Source organism: Mustelus asterias, chromosome 15 (genome assembly GCF_964213995.1).
Source record: "Mustelus asterias chromosome 15, sMusAst1.hap1.1, whole genome shotgun sequence".
Lineage (NCBI taxonomy): Eukaryota > Metazoa > Chordata > Chondrichthyes > Carcharhiniformes > Triakidae > Mustelus > Mustelus asterias.
In genome coordinates, this window is record NC_135815.1 from 85,726,522 (window position 1) to 85,746,773 (window position 20,252).

The 20,252-nt window shown below is 43.1% G+C and overlaps 1 protein-coding gene across 3 annotated transcripts in view; it reads left to right on the forward strand.

Moving 5' to 3' along the window:
- usta (uronyl 2-sulfotransferase a) overlaps window positions 1-3,917 on the forward strand; it is an 85,563-nt gene extending 81,646 nt beyond the window's left edge. For all 3 annotated transcript variants that reach the window (XM_078230245.1, XM_078230246.1, XM_078230247.1), the window contains exon 8: window positions 3,142-3,917. In XM_078230245.1, the coding sequence (XP_078086371.1) occupies window positions 3,142-3,392 (251 nt within the window). In that variant the 3' untranslated portion in view covers window positions 3,393-3,917. The remainder of the gene's footprint in view (window positions 1-3,141) is intronic.
- Window positions 3,918-20,252: the final 16,335 nt, after the last annotated feature.

Consider the following 20,252-nt stretch of genomic DNA (forward strand, 5'->3'; position numbering starts at 1 on the left):
AGCAATTTTCCACTTTGGCAGGTGGACGCCACTGATTATAGCTGTACTGGAGCAGCTTGGCTAAAGAATTGGTTAGTTTTAGAGCGCTTCACTACAGCTGGAATGTTGAACGAGCTCATAACCTTTTCTGTGTTTAATGCAGTCAGCTGTTTCTTGATATCAAATCCAATTAATTGACTTGGCTGAAAACTATTATCTACAATGATGAGGACCTCAAGAAGAGGCTAAGTTGAGTCATCAACTTGGCTCTTCTGTTTAAAGTTTGTTGTAAATCTTTCTGCCTTGTCTTTTGCACTTGCGTGAAGGACTCTACCATCAATGAGGATGGAGATGGTTTTGGAGTTTTCTCCTCCTGGTTGTTTAATTGATTACTCCCATCATAGGAGGGCAGTTTTGATCTGATCCCTTGGCTGTGGGATGGCTTTATATTGCATGCCGCTTCTACCATTTAACATTAATGTAGTCCATGTTGTAGCTTCACCAGGTTGGCAGTTCAGTTTCAGGTGTGCCAGTTGATGCTCCTTGCATGCTCTTCTACACTTCACATTAAACCATGGTTGGTCATTGGCTTGATGGTAATGGAAGAGTGAGGGAGATGCAAAACTATGAGGTTGGATTTGAGCTGTTAATTCTGTTCTGAATCTGTCCATTTAGCACAGTGGTAGTCCCATGCAGTGTGCTGAAGGATGTCCTCAGTGCAAAGATCAGACTTTGTCTCTGTAAGGACTGTGATCATATATACCAATACTGTCATGGACAGATGCATCTGATACAAGTAGATTGATGAGGATATGTCAAGTAGTTTTTTTCCCTTGTGGTTTTCACCACCTGTTGCATATCGTCAGGACTTGGCCAGTTAGGTCATAGTGGTGCTACCAAGCCACTATTGGTGATGGACATTGAAGTCATCCACCCAGAGTACAGTCTGTGTCCTTGCTGCCCTCAGTGCTTGTTCTGCGGTGAGAGAGTGGTAACCAGCAGCAGGTTTTCTTGCTCATGTTATCCCTGATGCCATGGGGTCTGGATATTGAATACTCTGAGTGACTCACTCCTGATTATATAATGCTGTACCATCACCTCTACTGGATTTGCCCTGTCTGTGGGCAGGATGGATCCAGATATGCTAATGAAGGAGTCTGATGTTGGCTGAAAAGTATGATTTGCTGAGTATGACTGCCAGGCTGCTGCTTGGCTAGTATGTGGATAACTCTCTGGAGAGCTTTAAAGAATCAACCCCGCTGAAAGTGCCTTTGATGTGTTCAAAGCCGATGCCAAGGTAGATGCTGAAACATCTTAAGTGGCTTGCTAGACCGTTTCAGAATACTTAAGAGTCAACCACTTTGCTGGAGGCTGACGTCATACTTGGATCAGATATACAGATTTCCTTCCCTCGAGGTCATTAGTGAACCAGTTGAGTTTTGTCAACAATTCGATAGCTTCGTGGTCACTATCACTGGTGTGTTTTTCTTTTCAGAATTATTTATTTAATTGAGTTCAAATTCACGACGGCCATGTTGGGACCCTGGATTATTAACCCACATTTGTAGTCCAGTAACTTGGCCACTATTTATTCTGTATATGCTTCATCATCATTTTATCCTTTGTGGATGCATCTTATTGGACACAAGGGTAGCTTTCATGTATATAATGACAGTACTCCTATACCTCTACTATCTCACTGCAGCCTCTCTCCATTGCCTCTGTGCTGTCAAGCTGCTTATTCCAAAATTCAGTTTCGGAGGATTCACAACTTTCTCCCACTAAACATGAGGAGGACTAAAACCACTGCCTTAAATCCCCAACATAAGCTATGTACCCTTGGCGCTGACTCCATTCCTGTACCTGGTAACTGATCCAGACCTTTGGTTTACTTTGTGTCCTTTTTCACCCTAAGTTGAGTTTTTAACCTCATCCTCTCCAAGACAAAGACTGCTGACTTCGACTTCTGTAACATGGCCCTTCTCCACTTCCATCTTAGCTCACCTGTCACTGAAACATTCACCTGTGCCTTTGGCACCTTCAGATTTGATTTGATTACTGTAATGTTCTCCTAGCTTAACCTCTGTAGCCTATCCAAACTCTGCAGCCCCTATTCTGCTTTGTTCCAAGTTCCACTCACCATTGTCCTCCTAATCTACAATGTCTCTTAGTCCTATGAAATTTTAAATTCTCATTCATCTTCAGATTTGTTTAGGCACTTGCTGGTCTCTTAGTCTGTAACCTTTTCCAGCCCTAAAAACTATTCCAAAGTTTCCATGTTTCCTGACCCATTTCCATATAATCTTATTGTATTTCACCCCCCTCCCTTCTTCCCACCATTGGCAACCATGCCTTCAGCTCTTGAATTCTCTCCCTGAACCGCAACCTTTCAACTTCCCTCTGCTTCTTTACGAACGTCCTTAAACACACCTCTCTTGTAATGTACATTTTATTCTATATCTGCTATATTTCTCATCCTTACTGCTGTTCTCTCTACCCTTGCTATCACTAGTACTATCATTCCATAGTCCTGCTGCTGAACTCTTTCCTTACTGCCACTGCTCTATTCTCCCTTATTCTTTTACCTTATTTTATCTTTGTGTGTATTCTGTAGTGTTTATTGTGTCTTGGCTGATTGTTTTACCATAGTGCATGCAAATGCAACTATGGTAAGATTTCCAAAATTGTTCTGAAATCTATTTTGATTTAATTTTTTTTAAATCCGAGTTCAGTTCAATTGGCAACAAATAGTTTGTTCATTAGGGAATTTTTTTTAAACAAAATTTATTTCCAGCTTAGAAAATATTTTTTAGTAAATACGGGCGGCACAGTGGTTAGCACTGCTGCCTCACAGTGCCAGGGACCTGGGTTCAATTCCCAGCTTTGGATCACTGTCTATGTGTAGTCTGCACGTTCTCCCTGTCTCTGCGTGGGTTTCCTCTGGGTGCTCCGATTTTCTCCCGTAGTCTTAAAGACGTGCTGGTTAGGTGCATTGACCCGAACATACGCCGGAGTGTGGCGACTGGGGGAATTTCACAGTAATTTCATTGCAGTGTTAATGTAAGCCTTGTGACTAATAAATAAACTTAAATAGTTTATTGTGACATATTTGATATTTGGGTTTTTTTTTAAAGAACTGACAATACTGTATTTCCTTTGCAGAGTATAGGAAACTCGGAAATGGAACGATTACTGTAAAGAAACAAGTACCCTCCCCGGAAGCACTGAAGGTGCTGTATCAACGAATGCGATATGAATACAACTTTTATAACTATGTCAAGGATCAATTCCATTTATTGAAACGGAAGTTTGGCCTGAAGACTCGAGGCAGTGCTCCAAGTAAAAGGAATGAGATTGCGGGGCCTGGTCATGAAGATGATGATGACGCATGGTTGAAAGATATTTATCGATGATGGCAGTGAGCCACTCGTGGGGGCTTCTTTGCATTGGACATTTCACAAGGAACTGCAATTTGGTCAGGAGATACTGCAGTGGTTGTCTGTTCTGGAGATTAGATTAACATGTTCACAATTGCAGTCAGTCTTTGCCAGGCAGATGTTTGTAACTTACACTTTTCATGCTATTGCATGATTTTTATTTTTTTTATTTCTGATGTTTCTTTACCAACTGCTGTACCAGCAGGTGAGACACTTTCATTTACTATATCTGCATATTAAAATATATATTGAATGATTTATTTAGTTACTTGTTTAAAAAAAAAGTAAAGAAGATAACACATATCTGAGAGAGGTACTAATCCAGTTATACAGTAGCTCATTTTCCTAAACTGCTGCACCTTCAGATGGAAGGCACCATCAAAGGAAATAAAATTGAACAGGGGCATTTAAGGAAGTGGATTTTGTAGTCTTTGCAGCACTGTACTCACATTTGTGATTTGTCAGAAAATAAAACAATTTGAAAGCATTGTAACAACTGTCAGACCAGAAAAATCCAAGATTGTTTGTTAGCGATATTACCCTTTCACTTTTTTTTTTCTGGCTTTTTTAAGTGAAAGCATTTTCTGTTGACAAACTTGGGCCTGATTGGATATAATTTACACCTAGACCACATGGACTGCTGTGACTCAAGGGCAATTACGCATGGGCATTAAATGCTAAGCTTGTCAGCAACACAAACGTCCCAGAATGGATAAATAAAATATATACAACTTAGAAATAGGTCATTCAGTCCAGCCCATCCATCCCTTTCATTTTTTCGCCACTTGAACCTCCATCATCTAACTCTTACCAGCATAATCCTTTATCCCCTTCTTTCTTAGAAGCTTTTTCTTTAGCTTCCCCTTCAATGCATCTATGCTGTTTGCCTTAACTACTCCCTGTCTTGCACATTCTCATCACTATCCTTGTAAAGAAGTTTCTTCTGAGCTCCCTATTTGACTTTACATTTTGGCTGATATAAATGGCCTCTAATTTTACTCTTCTCCACTCGTCCGCTTCTGCTTCATCAAAACCTTTCATTATTTTAAAGATCTCTCATTCTTCCATTTTCGAAGAGACTCGGGCCATTCATCCTTTTCTGATAGGTACAACCTCATATTTCTGGTATTGCCTTTGTGAATCTTTTTTGCATCCTCTTCAATATCTCTTTTTTTATGTAATAAGGCAGCTAGAACTGTATGCACTACTCCAAGTGTGATCTACTTGTGTTCGATACAAATTTAGCATTGAATTGCATGCACATAATACCGATGTTCGTGTTACATGAAACATTGTCAGGGAAAGTCAGCATACATTTGATAGAGAGTAAAGTTCTAAAGTCTCTCCCACTGTAATTCAACAAGTGCTTTAGCCCGGGCGTCATAACAATGCTGCTGTTACAGCAATGTGACCACTTTCCATTTTCTAACCACCCATCCTGTAATTGCTTCAACATAATGAGCAACTGGTACCATTATGGGGCAGTTTTATATTATAGTCCCCTAATCACAGGGATGGAGGTACCTAGCAGACATAGGAAGCTTTAATTTCAGTGTTGTCACTGGATTTAAACCAAGATGAGATGAAGTGCATGACAAAATCCTCAGTAATCTCCATTTTATCACAATTAAGGTGTGTCAGGTATTGTTGGCAAAATGAGCTGCTCCCTTTGCATAATTTTGTATTTGGAAGTTATTCATATCTCTAATATGAACACTTGCAGCAGCTCTGCAGTTACTCGGCTCCTTGGCATGGGAACTCAGCTTTCCAACACTTCGATCGTGCTATTTTCACGGCCTGTTGGGGATATTCTTAATCTGTATAAGTGCCTTGGTGTTCTGGGGATATTGCACACTATTACAATCACTGCCTTGAACTTCGCCTCCTTTGATTCCTTAGCCACCCTAACTCCTTTTGCAAGTTGTCAAAACCATGGAATTTCTATCTTTGACTTTCATTCCTCATTTAATCTGTGGATTTTGAAAATGCACATTTTCATATATCTTAGTGTTATCATATCACAATTTTTGATTTATATATTAATCTTTTTAACCTTAGACCTGTGGTCCTTGACCCTCCCCGGTTTCTCTTCTCAAAACTGAGAAAGTATTTCTTCGTCTCCTGATTTGTGATAAGACCTGGTTCCATATTTTGCTTAATTCTTTGTCAGCAGCAGCAAGCCCTTGATTTTCTAACTTATGGGAATGCCACCAGTCTGGAATGTGCAAGCAGGGTTTGGAATTCTGGCAGAAATCACCAGAAAGCTGGCTGTAGCATATTCATTCATATGTGCTGTGCACGAAGGAAGGTCTTTGGATCATTGTGTGTTGATGCTTCTTCCTGAACTCTTTTTTTTAGTGGTGGTTCACCATTGTCTTTCACTTTCAGGGCCAGGACAAGAAGGTAGATCCCAAATCTACCTTGGCTGGAACAGGAGTCGAACCCGCGTTGTTGGTGTTATTTTGAACCACGTGCTAGCCATTTATAGCATATACAAGACAGAAAATTATCGTGTTTCTAAGTGAAAGTTGAAGATCCAATGCTGGCACCAAATCAAGCTCAAATTAAGAATGGAGTTTGGTTTCTAAATCCTTCCCAAATACACTAATTCACGATTGAAGTGAAACAAGATGAAAAAGGCTTACACCAAGATCAGCAATCGCCAGTGCTGGACTGCTTGCAGCTGGTATTATGTAGTCAGTGGAAACTAATACTAAGGGGCATGCGCTTAACATGAGAGGGGGAAAGTTCAAAGGAGATGTGAGGGGCAAGTTTTTTTACACAGAGTGTGGTAGGTGTCTGGAATGCGCTGCCAGGGGTGGTGGTGCAGGCAGATACGATGAAGGTGTTTAAGGGGCTTTTAGATAAGCACATGGATATGCAAGGAATGGAGGGATGTGGACCAAGGGCAGGCAGAAGGGATTAGTTTAATTTAGCATCATGTTCAGCACATCATCGTGGGCTGAAGGGCCTGTTCCTGTGCTGTACTATTCTATGTTCTATCTGCAAACTGACGTACCAGTAACACAGCTGTACCGTTTACTGCAATGGATTTCTTGGATGGATATGGATTTCTTTGAGTTAATGAAGCTGTTCATCAAACTCAAAAGCACATCAATCTTTCCAGGCAGGCAGAGAGATTGGCTATTCTATCAACTAATGTATAAAGCAGGTGACTCGTGCATCAGGGCGGCATTGTATGTGGGCAGTGAGACTCCTGGATTGCCACATCCTCAGGAAATGTCTCTGAGTCAGAATCATTAAATTGGAGTGAGTTAGAGGCACGCCAACATGTTAGGGAGGCGTAGGAATTTCTGGAATTTTTTTACGTGTGCAGTCACACTTCAAGAGAAATGTGCAGAAAGGGGACAGTGTGAAAGTCAATCAGCCGGGTAGGGGGAGCCATGGAGAAATAGAGGAAACCCTACAGATCCTTTGTTTTAGTACCTGAGAATAAAGATGAAGATTGCAGGGAGAATTACTAGAATTTTAATGATGCAGCTTGGAGTAGAATAGCAAGATTATAGACATAGAGAGAATTTGATAATTAGGGGTACGGATAGGGTTCTTTGAGCACAACTGAGAGGAGGATGTTTTGATTACCTGATGCCGCAACTTGCAGTGATATAGTGTCTTTAATGTAGTAAAGCATTGCTAACTGCTTCACATGAGCATTACAAAACAAAATATAACACTGAGCCACCTTAGAAGGTATTGGGTCTGATGACCGAAAGCTTGGTCAAAGAGAGACATTTTATGGAGTGTTTTAAAGGAGGAAATTGATGTAGAAAGGTAGAGAAGTGTAGGGAGGGAATGCTAGAGCTTAGAGCCAGGCAACAGAAGGCACAGCCACTGATGGTGGTGCGATTGAAATTGGGATACTCATGAATCCAGAATTAGAGGGGTACAGATATCTCATAAGGATAGTGAGGCTGGAGGAGATTACAGAGCTTGGGAGGTGTGAGGCCATAGAGGGATTTGAAAACAAGGATGAGAAGTTCCTGGCCTTTGGAGGGAAAGAGATTGGAGATGGGTCAGTCATTTGCAAGAGTCGAGAATTCCTTTGAGTTAATGGAGAAGAACTTGGACAGGGGGAGTATTCAGCTGTCCTTGTTGGGACCATGATATGGGAAGAGTAAAGATCCTACAAAGAGAATATCAGATACTGTGAAATTAAAAATTACTACCTGAGCAATGTGTTAGGGATAGATCGATCAGGAATGTGAATGCATAGCTGAAAGACTACTGTGGGAAAGGTGCGGTTCCCTTTAGAACATAGAAAAACTACAGCACAAACAGGCCCTTCGGCCCACAAGTTGTGCCGAACACATCCCTACCTTCTAGACCTACCTATAACCCTCCATCCTATTAAGCTCCATGTACTCATCCAGGAGTCTCTTAAAAGACCCTATTGAGTTTGCCTCCACCACCACTGACGGCAGCCGATTCCACTCGCCCACCACCTTCTGTGTGAAAAACTTACCCCTAACATCTCCCCTGTACCTACCCCCGAGCACCTTAAACCTGTGCCCTCTCGTAGCAGACATTTCCACCCTGGGAAAAAGCCTCTGAGAGTCCACCCGATCTATGCCTCTCAACATCTTATACACCTCTATTAGGTCTCCTCTCATCCTTCGTCTCTCCAAGGAGAAAAGACTGAGCTCCCTCAGCCTATCCTCATAAGGCATGCCACTCAATCCAGGCAACATCCTTGTAAATCTCCTCTGCATCCTTTCAATCTTTTCCACATCCTTCCTATAGTGAGGCGACCAGAACTGAGGGCCTGTTTGTGCTGTATTTTTTCTATGTTCTATGTTTTTTTCCCCTCAAGTCCTCAGATGTGTTGTTGCCTCTCAAATCTAGTTCCAATCTTTCCCAGAACTCCATATTTGAAACAGTCAAATCAAATTTCTACCCTCTGCCACAGTATTGAAACGGCTCTTATCAAAATCACAATTGACATCCTATGTGACTGTGACAAAAGTAAACTTTCCCTTCTCGTCTTGTCTGCAGCCTTTCACAAGGCTGACTATGCCATCCTCCTCCACTGTTGTCCAGCTGAATGGGATTGCTTTCGTTTAATAATAACCAGTATAAAGCTTACAATGGTTTCTTTTCCTGCTCCCGTGTTATTAACTCTGGTGTCCCTCAAGGATCTATCCTTGGCCCTTTCCTATTTCTCATCTACATGCTGACCTTGGTGACATCATCTGAAAACATGGTGTTAGCTTTCACAGATATCCCTATGACAGCCAGCTCTGTCTCACTGCTGCCACAGAAATTTCCTCCAATTAAATATTGGGAAGACTGAAGTCATTGTTTCCAATCTGCATTCCAAACTCCATTACCGAACTAACAAATCCATCCCTCGCTTTGGCAACGGTCTGAGACCAAGACAGTCTGTTTGCAACTTTGATGTTTCAATTTAATTTCACATTTGCATTATTTCTCCATAACATCATTCAAATTTGTCCCAGCCTCAGCTCCTCTGCTTCGGACGACTTCATTCATGCTTTCTAGACTTGACTGTGTATATTGGGCTTGACTGTGTAAAAGTTGTGGAGCCAAAGATATATCTAAATCATAAGAGGTTTATTGTAAGATCATAACCATTTACAGATGCGCAAGACCAGGGCGTACATTTTCCAGATAATTTGAGGGACCAGTGAAAGCCCGTTGACCTCGAGTAGGAATTTCCAGTCCTGGGGTGGGTGAAACCGGAAAATCTCAACTCGGTGTTACTCAGTCTGAGCCCGGAACATTCTAAATGAGACTGTTAGTCATGTGACTCTTGCATCATCATGTGGGCGATACTTTTTCTCCAGTCCCACACACTGACTATTTCAGCCCTAAGGACCTTAATACTACATTGATTCATCCAATGCACTCCTGGCTTGCCTCACACATTATACTCTCCATAATCTTGGGGTCATTCAAACCTCAGTTGCCAATTTGTTAACTTGCACCAGGTCCCTTTCACCTATCACCCAGTGTTTGCTGATGTTCATTGGTTCCCTGTCAAACAATGTCTGGATTTTAAAATTCATATTCTTGTTTTCAAATCCCTCCATGGCTTTGCTCCTCCTTACCTCTGTAGTCTCCTCCATTAAAATCCTTGATTTTAATTGCTCCCCCATTGGTAACTATGCCTTCAGTTGCCGAGGCCCTAAACTCTGGCATACCTTCCCTACACATCTCTACCTCTCTTATTTTGTTTTCCTCCATTAAGATATTGCTTGAAATCTATTTCTTTGATCATTTGACTTTTTGGTCATTTGATCTAATATCTCCTTATATGACTTGGTGTCATATTTTGTTTTATTATGCTCCTCTGAAGTGTCTATGTTTCATTACTCTAAGGCACTATACAAACATACGTTGTTTTCAGAAGGGTGTGCCAAGCTTTTACTATTCTTAGAAGTGTTTTCTAACTTCAGTCCTGAAAGATCTAGCTCTAATTTTTAGATCATATCCCCTAGATCTAGACTTCCGAACCAATGGCAATAATTTCTCTTAATCTACCGTATAAATTCCCCTCATTATCTTGAAAACCAATTAAATTGCCCCTCAACTTTAAACATTTCAGGAAATACAGAACTTAGCTATTCTTGAATTTGAAAAACCAGAGCTGTTCGCAATTTCCATGAATGATTTGGACTTGGAGATTGGAAAAACAATTTCAAAATTTGCTTATAGTTCCAAATTCAGTATGGTTAACGGAGAAGACTGTGCCAAAACACAAGACGATTCTCGCAAACTTGCAGGTGGCATGTAATCACCAGAATGAATTCCAATTTGTTAGACCAGAACACAATTGTATTGAGGGAAACTTGTAGGGTGGATAAAGAGAAATTATTGCCATTGGTTCGGAACACAGTGTGGTCTCCATTTTATAAAAAGGATGGGGATGTTGCCAAAAAGATTTACATGGCTGATACCAGAACTGAGAAGTCATACTTATCGGAAAGGTTGAAGGAGCTAGGGTCATTTTCTCTTGAAAAGAAAAAGCTGAGCAGTGACCTGATAGTTCAAAATGATGAAAATGTTTAATAGGATAGTCATAAAGATGTTTCCACCAAAAACAGGGCCATAAGTATCTGAACGTCACCAATAAATCAAACGGGTAACTCAAAAGAAACTTCTTTACTAAACAGTACAAATGTGGAACTTACTGCTCGCATGAAACAGTTGAGGCAAGTTGCACAAATGCATTTAAGGGGAATCTAGATAAATATTTGAGGTAGAAAGTAGTATAAGGATATGCTGATAGTGTGAGGAGTGGAGGAGATTCATATGGAGCATAAACACCAGCACAGACCTGTTGGGCTGAATGGCCTGCTTCTATGTTGTACTCTATGGCTGGAATTCATGCCGGCGGGATTCTCCAGTCCCGCCACAGCACACCCCCACCCACGAGTTCCCTTCGGAGTGGGGTGATGTCAATGGGAATTCCTATTGACAGTGGCGGGACCAGAGAATCCTGCTGCTAGCAAACAATGCACTATCTCCCACCAACAGGAAACACATGGCTGGAGGGGCCGGAGAGTCCCGCCAATTATTTTCATTTTCATCCTCACAGGAAGCAATATCAGCATATCACAGCTACCAAAGTTCACCATGCCACTGTTAGGGCCCTGGACCTGAAACCCAAGGTATAATGAAGTCAGACTAGACCCCAACATTTTTTTTCATTTCGGCATAAATGTGAGGATGGGATGCTTCACTCCAGGAACAATTCCACTGACAAATTAGGAATATTTTACAGTAAAACAAATTTTATATAATAACACCGTTTCACTGTAACTCCCAACAAATGAATCAGCTTAACTATGACCCATTGGACAATATTTAAACAAGAAAAGAAACTTCTAATTTCTAACATCACTTATCACTGTTTCTGTTCCAAATAGGCAACATTCTTCTTACAGACTCAAAAACCACTTTAAATACAGTTAGCAACCACAAATACACTTGCTATGATGAGTGTAAATGGCGTTCTTGCTTTCAGAGAGATTTTGTGGAGAGCAGCTTGCAGACCTCTGTCTTTAAACAAATCCCAGACAGAACTGAAAACTTTTTTTTCTCTGCTACAAACCTAGCTCCTCCCATTAACCACATTATCACATGACCTTGCCAATCCTGAACCCATCTACCATACCTTTAATGAAAAACCCCAGGGGACCTTTTCTTTTTGAAAACAAAAGTCCATTAGTTCTCTTCTAAGTAAACGCTACATGGCTAAAATGAGTAATTATCCTGCTCTCCCAGCATCTGAGCTGCATTCTTTCCAGATATACCGACTACATGCAAAAAAAATTGAACTTTAAAACAGTCCCCTTAAACATAAATACATAGCACACTGTCATCACACCACTATGTATCCTAAAGTTATGAGCCCATTACTTTTGGCAGCCACATAGACAACAGGGCTTCAGCTTGCTGCTACTCTTCGGGTAGAATTCTCCTGCCACGTCAGATAGTTGTGGCTGATGCCCCGCTGAAAGGGGCATCGATCAAATATCAGGATTCCCAACAGTCATCAAGGCAATTGGGATTCACCTGACTTGATCCACCTGCCCCGATTATTATTTCAAACACACTAATTTTAATGCAATTAGCAGGCTCCATAGAATCTCTCCATTGCAGAAGGAGGTCGTTCGGCCCATCAAGTCTGCATCAACTCTCCAACAGAACATCTTACCCAGGCCCACCTCCCGCCCTGTCCCCATAACCCATGTATTTACCCTGCTAGTCCCCCTGACACCAAAGGGCAATTTAGCATAGCCAATCCATCTAACCTGCGTATATTTGGACTGTCAGAAGAAACCAGAGCTCCCAGAGGAAACCCACGCAGACACGGGGAGAACGTATAGACAGTCACCCAAGGCTGGAATTGAACCCGGGTCCCTGGTGCTTTGAGGCAGCAGTGCTAACCACTGTGCCATCCAATGGGTTTGATGGCACATTTATTGGCCACCAACCATTCACCTGCATCTTCAGCAGGAAATGCACCAAGTTGGTTTTGGTGCTGATCATGAACAGCTTGGAACTGGCATGCCGGACCCCAAGGGTCCAGGGGAGCACCAGCAAACTCTCTGAAAACAGGGGCATCCTCCCCCTTCTCACACCACACAGGTTATGAGGGTGACCTGAACTGACTCCCCCGCCCCCACCCCCCAATTGCCAATGGTGCTCTGCCTCCTGGCACTGACATCCAGGCCTGGTGCCTCAGGCCCCAAGAGGGGTCAAGATGGTAGATCCTGGGGGTATTTGCCCCGCTGCCACTGCCAGGCTGCCGAGGGACTGTCCCCAATAGAATTGGGTTAGGTGGGCCTGGACTGGGGGCAAGGGATTGACCTCGCCACTCATCCCCGGGCCAGGGGTCTCCTGGTTGGACTATTCCTTCTAGCCCTGGCAAGCCAGAAGATCACCCCTGGCATGGTGATTTCATGATGTGGAGATGTCGGCATTGGACTGGGGTAAACACAGTAAGAAGTCTTACAACACCAGGTTAAAGTCCAACAGGTTTATTTGGTAGCAAACACCACTAGCTTTCGGAGCGCTGCTCCTTCGTCAGGTGAGTGGGAGTTCTGTTCACAAACAGGGCATACAGAGACACAAACTCAATTTACAGAATAATGATTGGAATGCGATTCTTTACAGCTAATCAAGTCTTAAGGTACAGACAATGTGAGTGGAGAGAGCATTAAGCACAGGTTAAAGAGATGTGTATTGTCTCCAGACAGGACAGCCAGTGAGATTCTGCAAGTCCAGGCAGGTTGTGGGGGTTACAGACAGTGTAACATGAACACAAGATCCCAGTTGAGGCCATCCTCGTGTGCGGAACTTGGCTATCAGTCTCTGCTCAGCGACTCTGCGTTGTCGTGTGTCGTGAAGGCCGCCTTGGAGAACGCTTACCTGAAGATCAGAGGCCGAATGCCCATGACCGCTGAAGTGCTCCCCAACAGGAAGAGAACAGTCTTGCCTGCTGATTGTCGAGCGGTGTTCATTCATCCGTTGTCGTAGCGTCTGCACAGTTTCCCCAATGTACCATGCCTCGGGACATCCTTTCCTGCAGCGTATCAGGTAGACAACGTTGGCCGAGTTGCAAGAGTAGGTACCATGTACCTGGTAGATGGTGTTCTCACGTGAGATGATGGCATCCATGTCGATGATCCGGCACGTCTTGCAGAGGTTGCTGTGGCAGGGTTGTGTGGTGTCGTGGTCACTGTTCTCCTGAAGGCTGGGTAGTTTGCTGCGGACAATGGTCTGTTTGAGGTTGTGCGGTTGTTTGAAGGCAAGAAGTGGGGGGTGTGGGGATGGCCTTGGCGAGCCGTTCGTCTTCATCAATGACATGTTGAAGGCTCCGGAGGAGATGTCGTAGCTTCTCCATTCTGGGGAAGTACTGGATGACGAAGGGTACTCTGTCCACCATGTCCCGTGTTTGTCTTCTGAGGAGGTCGGTGTGGTTTTTCGCTGTGGCGCGTCGGAACTGTCGATCGATGAGTCGAGCTCCATATCCTGTTCTTATGAGGGCATCTTTCAGCATCTGGAGGTGTCTGTTGTGATCCTCCTCATCCGAGCAGATCCTGTGTATTCGGAGGGCTTGTCCGTAGGGGATGGCTTCTTTAATGTGTTTAGGGTGGAAGCTGGAGAAGTGGAGCATCGTGAGGTTATCCGTGAGTTTGCAGTACAGTGAGGTGCTGAGGTGACCGTCCTTAATGGAGCCGCGTGTGTCCAAGAATGCAACCGATTCCGGAAAGTAGTCCATGGTGAGTCTGATGGTGGGATGGAACTTGTTGATATCATCATATAGTTGTTTCAGTGATTGTTCACCATGAGTCCAAAGGAAGAAAATGTCATCGATGTATCTAGTGTATAGCATCGGTTGAAGGTCCTGTGCAGTGAAGAAGTCTTGTTCGAACCTGTGCATGAAGATGTTGGCAAATTGAGGTGCGAATTTGGTCCCCATGGCTGTTCCGTGTGTCTGGATGAAGAACTGGTTGTTGAAGGTGAAGACGTTGTGGTCCAGGATGAAGCGGATGAGTTGTAAAATTGCATCTGGAAACTGGCAGTTGTCGGCGTTGAGTACTGAGGCAGTTGCAGCAATGCCATCATCATGGGGGATGCTGGTGTAGAGTGCCGAGACATCCATTGTGACGAGGAGTGTTCCTGGTTCAACTGCTCCATGTGTGCTGAGTTTCTGTGGGAAGTCCGTAGTGTCACGACAAAAGCTGGAGGGAGTGTTTAATGCTCTCTCCACTCACATTGTCTGTGCCTTTAAGACTTGATTAGCTGTAAAGAATCACATTCCAATCATTATTCTGTAAATTGAGTTTGTGTCTCTGTATGCCCTGTTTGTGAGCAGATCTCCCACTCCACCTGACGAAGGAGCAGCATGCTCCAAAAGCTAGTGGCGTTTGCTACCAAATAAACCTGTTGGACTTTAACCTGGTTTTGTTAGACTTCTTATGGTGATTTCAGGCAGCTTTATGATCAACACTTCATTCCTGATTGTCAACGATGAAAATTTGAAGTGGCCTGGTCATTTAATCTCCATGCCTCCAGGTCAGCTGGCAGTCTTTTAAATCATAACAGCACTCCATTCTGCAGCAGGGATTTCACTTTCTCTCTGTCAAAAGCTGCAGGTATGAGCAGACCCCTTTGAAGTCCTTTGACAAAACAGAGATGTCAATTTCACTGGGGAAGATGGTTACCTCTCCTCAGCTGCTCACTCAGCCCTAGTGTTTTCTCATAGGTTTTATTTGAAGTCTATGAGCCTTACTAGAAAGTCAAAATCTTTGCAACCCTCTCTATTCCATTTCAAACCTTTGAACCCTTTCAACTTCATCGTAAAAAAGTTAAAGTTTATTTACTAGTCACAAGTAAGGCTTACATTACCATTCCAATGAAATTATTGTAAAATTCCCCAAGTCGCCACACTCCAGCACCTGTTCGGGGCAATGCACCTAACCAGCACGTCTTTCAGACTATGGGAGGAAACCGGATCACCTGGAGGAAACCCAAGCAGACACAGGGAGAACGTGCAAACTCTCCACAGACAGTGACCCAAGCCGAGAATTGAACCCGGGTCCCTGGAGATGTGAGGCAGCAGTGCTAACCACTAAAGTGCTTTGAATTATGCTTTCATTGACAGCTTAATGAACTTCGACTCAGCCCCTAGCCAGCTGTATTTACTTACTTTCCCTTCATACTTGAATGCATCTCAAGTACCCTCAATTGTTACTAACCACAATGTTTACAGACTCCTAAGCCTGATTAAGAGCTGTGTTTTTCAAAGGGAATAAATGGTTTCACTTCCTCTTTTGCAAGTGATGCTCCCCTGGTCATAGGATCGTAGATTCCCTACAGTGCAGAAGGAGGCCATTTAGCCCATCAAGTCTCCAGCAACCACAATCCCACGCAGGCCCTATTCCCGTAATCCCACACACTTACCCTGCTGATCCCCCTGACACTAGGGTCAATTTAGCATAGCCAATCAACCTAACCTGCACATCTTTGGACAGTGGGGGGTGAGGGGGTGGGACATCATTTCCATTTTTGGATAACTTGATCTCTGAACAAGGGCTTGCTGGTGGGTTTCTCAGGATGCATTTGCATCTTTCAGGTGGGTGAATCCCAGAAGATTCTCCCAGATTCTCCCAGTGCAAATCACTCCCATTTTCACACTGGTGGGAACACTTAGCCTGAAAATGGGAGAATTCTGTCCTTCCACTGCCATCATTTAATCACTCTTCATCCGTGCACCACTGTGTCTCATCCTGTGCAGCGTGACTCACCCACTGCCCTCCTAATCTATACAGTGACTAACCCAGTGTTCTTCTAGTTTATACAATTACTACCCCAATGTCCTCCTAAAATGTACAGTTACTAACCCAGTGTCCTCTTAATCTATACACTGTGACTAACCCAGTGTCCTAATCTATATACTGTGACTAACTTGGTATGCTCCTAATACCTATCCTATGAGGTACCCAGTAGCTTCACCTTTGCATCACTGCGACTCTCCATGTGCTCCTGCTCCCCTTTGTATAAGAACGCACTTTGTAAGCATCTCACAAATGCACCTTAATTTATTTGGTGCTTCTACTTACCTGTGCACCGTAACTCACATGTACACTCCTCACCTTGCACCAAGGCAGCCTGTACTTTGAACTCCTGCTCACCTATGCAGCATCTCATTTGGTACCCTCACTTATTCACCATAATTCACCCAGTTCTCTCTTTATCAATGTACCAACTACATTTGACGCTTCTGTTCACCTGTTGCACCATGACATGCCCAGTCCCCTCCTCACCTGTTGCACTACGATTCACCCAGTATCCTCACCTATGCAGTGCAAATCACCTGAAGCTCAGTAAGCACACAGTCTATTTTGTATGTGGCTGTGCTGGTGTTTGCAGATCTTGATGCGAGGCTGTGTTGAAGCGCAGCATTGTTCTAGGTCACTAGCTGCTCTTTTAGGCCGGCAGTGACAGGAACATAATATTGGCTCCAGACACACTTTCAAACAGAGCTTTCATTGTAAGACACTGTGTGTGACATCTGTGTTATGAAGCCTGGGAGTGAGTGAGAAAAGGGTCAAGTGCAAGGGATCAAAGAATCAGGCTGAATGTAAATCGCACAGAGGACAAATTAAAAAGGAAATAAGAGGGACAAAGAGACAGTAGGGGAATTGATCAGCAGCTAACGTAAAGGGGAATTTAAAGTTCTTCCATAGACACAGTCACAGTGAAAGGGTTATCAGAGAAGTAGTGGGGCCAATTAGGGATCAAAGTGAAGATCGAATGTTAAAGACAGAAACCATTGCTGAGGGATGAAATGAATACTTGGCATTGGTGATTACTGCAGATTATTTTTTGTAGGTACCGAAGACTTTTGGAAACAATAATCTGGGAGAAAATTAATGGCCACTTGGATCTCAGCATCTGTGGCAGTTGGTAGCAGTCTTGCCTCTGAGTCGGAGATTTCCAGGTTCAAGTCTCACTCCCGGACTAGAGCACAAAATTCAAGATTGACGCTCTAGTGCAGCAGCAAAGGTGCTGCATTGTCAAAGGTGCTGTCTTAGAAAGTTAAGATGGCTTAGCAGTCTATGGTGCCGCGTTCAAGTCACGGTCTTGACTCTGGGTTCGAATCCCACTTCTGACAAATCTCATTTGTTGAATTTATCTGCAAAAAAAATTAAAATAACAAAAGCCAGCACAAATTTACGACGGGCAAATCATGGTCAACTAACTTGATTGAGTTTTTTTTAATGAGGTAACAGAGAAGATAAGTGGAGGCAGTGCAGTTGGCTTCTGGACTTTCAAAAGGCAATACAAATTGCAATAACTGATATTAAAAAATGCATATGGGGTCCTTGGCTTTATTAATAGTGGAAAATAGAATAACAAAAAAGGAGGTTATGCTAAATCTTTATAAATCACAGTTTTGGCCTCAGCTGGAGAGGTTGGGCTCAATTCTGGCCACACCTTAGGAAGGACGTCAAGGCCTTGAAGAAGGTGCAGATGTGATTTGGTATCATGTTATCAGGGATGAGGAACTACAGTTATATGGAGTGACTGCAGAAGCTGGTCTTGTTCACCCCCTTATAGCGGCACAATTTGATAGGGGTCTTCAAAATTATGAATGGTTTTGTTAAGTGTAAATAAGGAGAAGCCGTTTCCAGTGGTGGAATAACCAGAGGTCACAGATTGAAGCAGACTGGCAAAGGACCAGAGGCAACATGAGGAAACATTTTTTTACACAGTGAATTGCTATCATCTGGAATGCATGGCATGAGGGAAAGGTGAAAGCAATTTCAAGAGTAAAGAAGATTGGATAAGCACTTGAAGAGAAAAATTTACGGGGCCAGGGAGAAAAAACAGGTGAGTTGTGATTAATTGGATACCTCTATGAAAGAGCTAGTACATGCATGCTGGACTGAATGGCCTTTTTCGATGGTGTATCTTTATTTCTATGATCGGGTTCCCTGTAACCTCCGTTGCCCATCTTTAGCCGCCAGGTTGGCCCTGCAGGTAGGTATGGTTTGCGACTCAGTCTTAGGGTAAGGTCATTTCCAGTTAGGTCTCCTTTCTAACAAGTCAACTGGATATTTAATTTTTCACAACACCTCCCTGCGTTTATATGAGATAGTAATCAAAGGCTACCAAATGAATCCTCAATCCCTGTATTTTAACCCTTTATCCAAAGACTATCTGGAAATTTGCTGTCTTCCACCTCTGGAAATACTTTTGTTATGATCCCAGTTGATATTATAACTGGACGGGAATATCCCAGAATGGAATCCTGGCTCAAAAGACCGTAACTTTTAATTTTTTTTTTTACAAAAGATGAAAGAACAGAGTCACAGGACTACTGATTAGTTTTAACAAGGAAAAAAGGATTTATTAAACATGAAAAAATTGATTATGATACAATATTCCTTTACTCCCCCTTAGTTTAACAGTTACACACATATTTTATAATTAACACAGATTACAAAGTGCATCTTAAGTCACAAAGTTAAGACAACTATCATCCCTATATCAAAGAAAAGTCAGGCAGCTTGCCTTAATGACTACGACCCAATGGCTCTGACATCCATCGTCATGAAGTGCTTCAAAAGGTTAGTCATGGCACACATCAACTCTGGTTTCGGGTTGCCTGGATCCACTACAGTTCGCCTATCGCCGCAACAAGTCCACAGTAGACATAATCTCCCTGGCCCTACACTCAACCCTGGGACACCTGAATAACAAGGACACTTACGTCAGACTTCTATTCATTGACTACAGCTCAGCCTTCAACACCATAATCTCAACAAAATTCATCCCCAAACTCCATGGCCTAGGGCTCAGCTCTTCTCTCTGAGACTGGATCCTAGATTTTCTAACTCACAGACTGCAGTCAGTAAGGATAGGTAACAACGCCTCTTCCACGATTATCCTCAACACCGGTGCGCCACAAGGCTGTGTCCCCAACCCCTTATTATACCCCTTATACACTTATGACTGCGTGTTCAAATTCCGCTCCAACTCCATTTTCAAGTTTGCTAATGACACCATCATAGTGAGTCCGATCTCAAACACTGACCAGACGGCGTATCGGAAACAGATAAAGAATTTGGTGAAATGGTGCAATGACAATAATCTCTTCCTCAATGTCAGTAAAACGAAGGAGATAGTCATCAGCTTCAGGAAACGTAGTGGAGGACTTGCCCCTGTCTACATCAACAGTGATGAAGTGGAAATGGTCGAGAGCTTCAAGTTTCTAGGTGTCCAGATCACCAACAACTGTCCTGGTCCCTCCACACTGACACTAGAGTTAAGAAAGCCCATCAACAATTCTACTTTCTCAGGCGGCTAAGGAAGTTCAGCATGTCCAATCTTTACAGATGCACCATAGAAAGCATCCTCTCTGGTGGTATCACAGCTTGGTATGGCTCTTCCTTTGACCAATACTGCAAGAAACTACAAAGGGTTGTGAATGTAACCCAGTCCATCAGACAAACCAGCCTCTCATCCATTGACACCGTCAACACTTCGCACTGCCTTGGAAAAGCAGCCAGCATAATCAAGGACCCCACGCATCCCAGATATATTCTCTTCCACCTTCTTCCTTTGGGAAAAAGAAAAAGTCTGCAGTCACATACCAACCGACTCAAGAACAGCTTCTTCTCTGTTGCCATCAGACTTTTGAATGGACCTACCTTATATTAAACTGATCTTTCTCTACACCCTAGCTATGACTGTAACACTACATTCTGCACCCTCTCCTTTCCTTCGCTTTAAATGGTGTGCTTTGTGTAGCACGCAAGAAACAATACTTTTCAC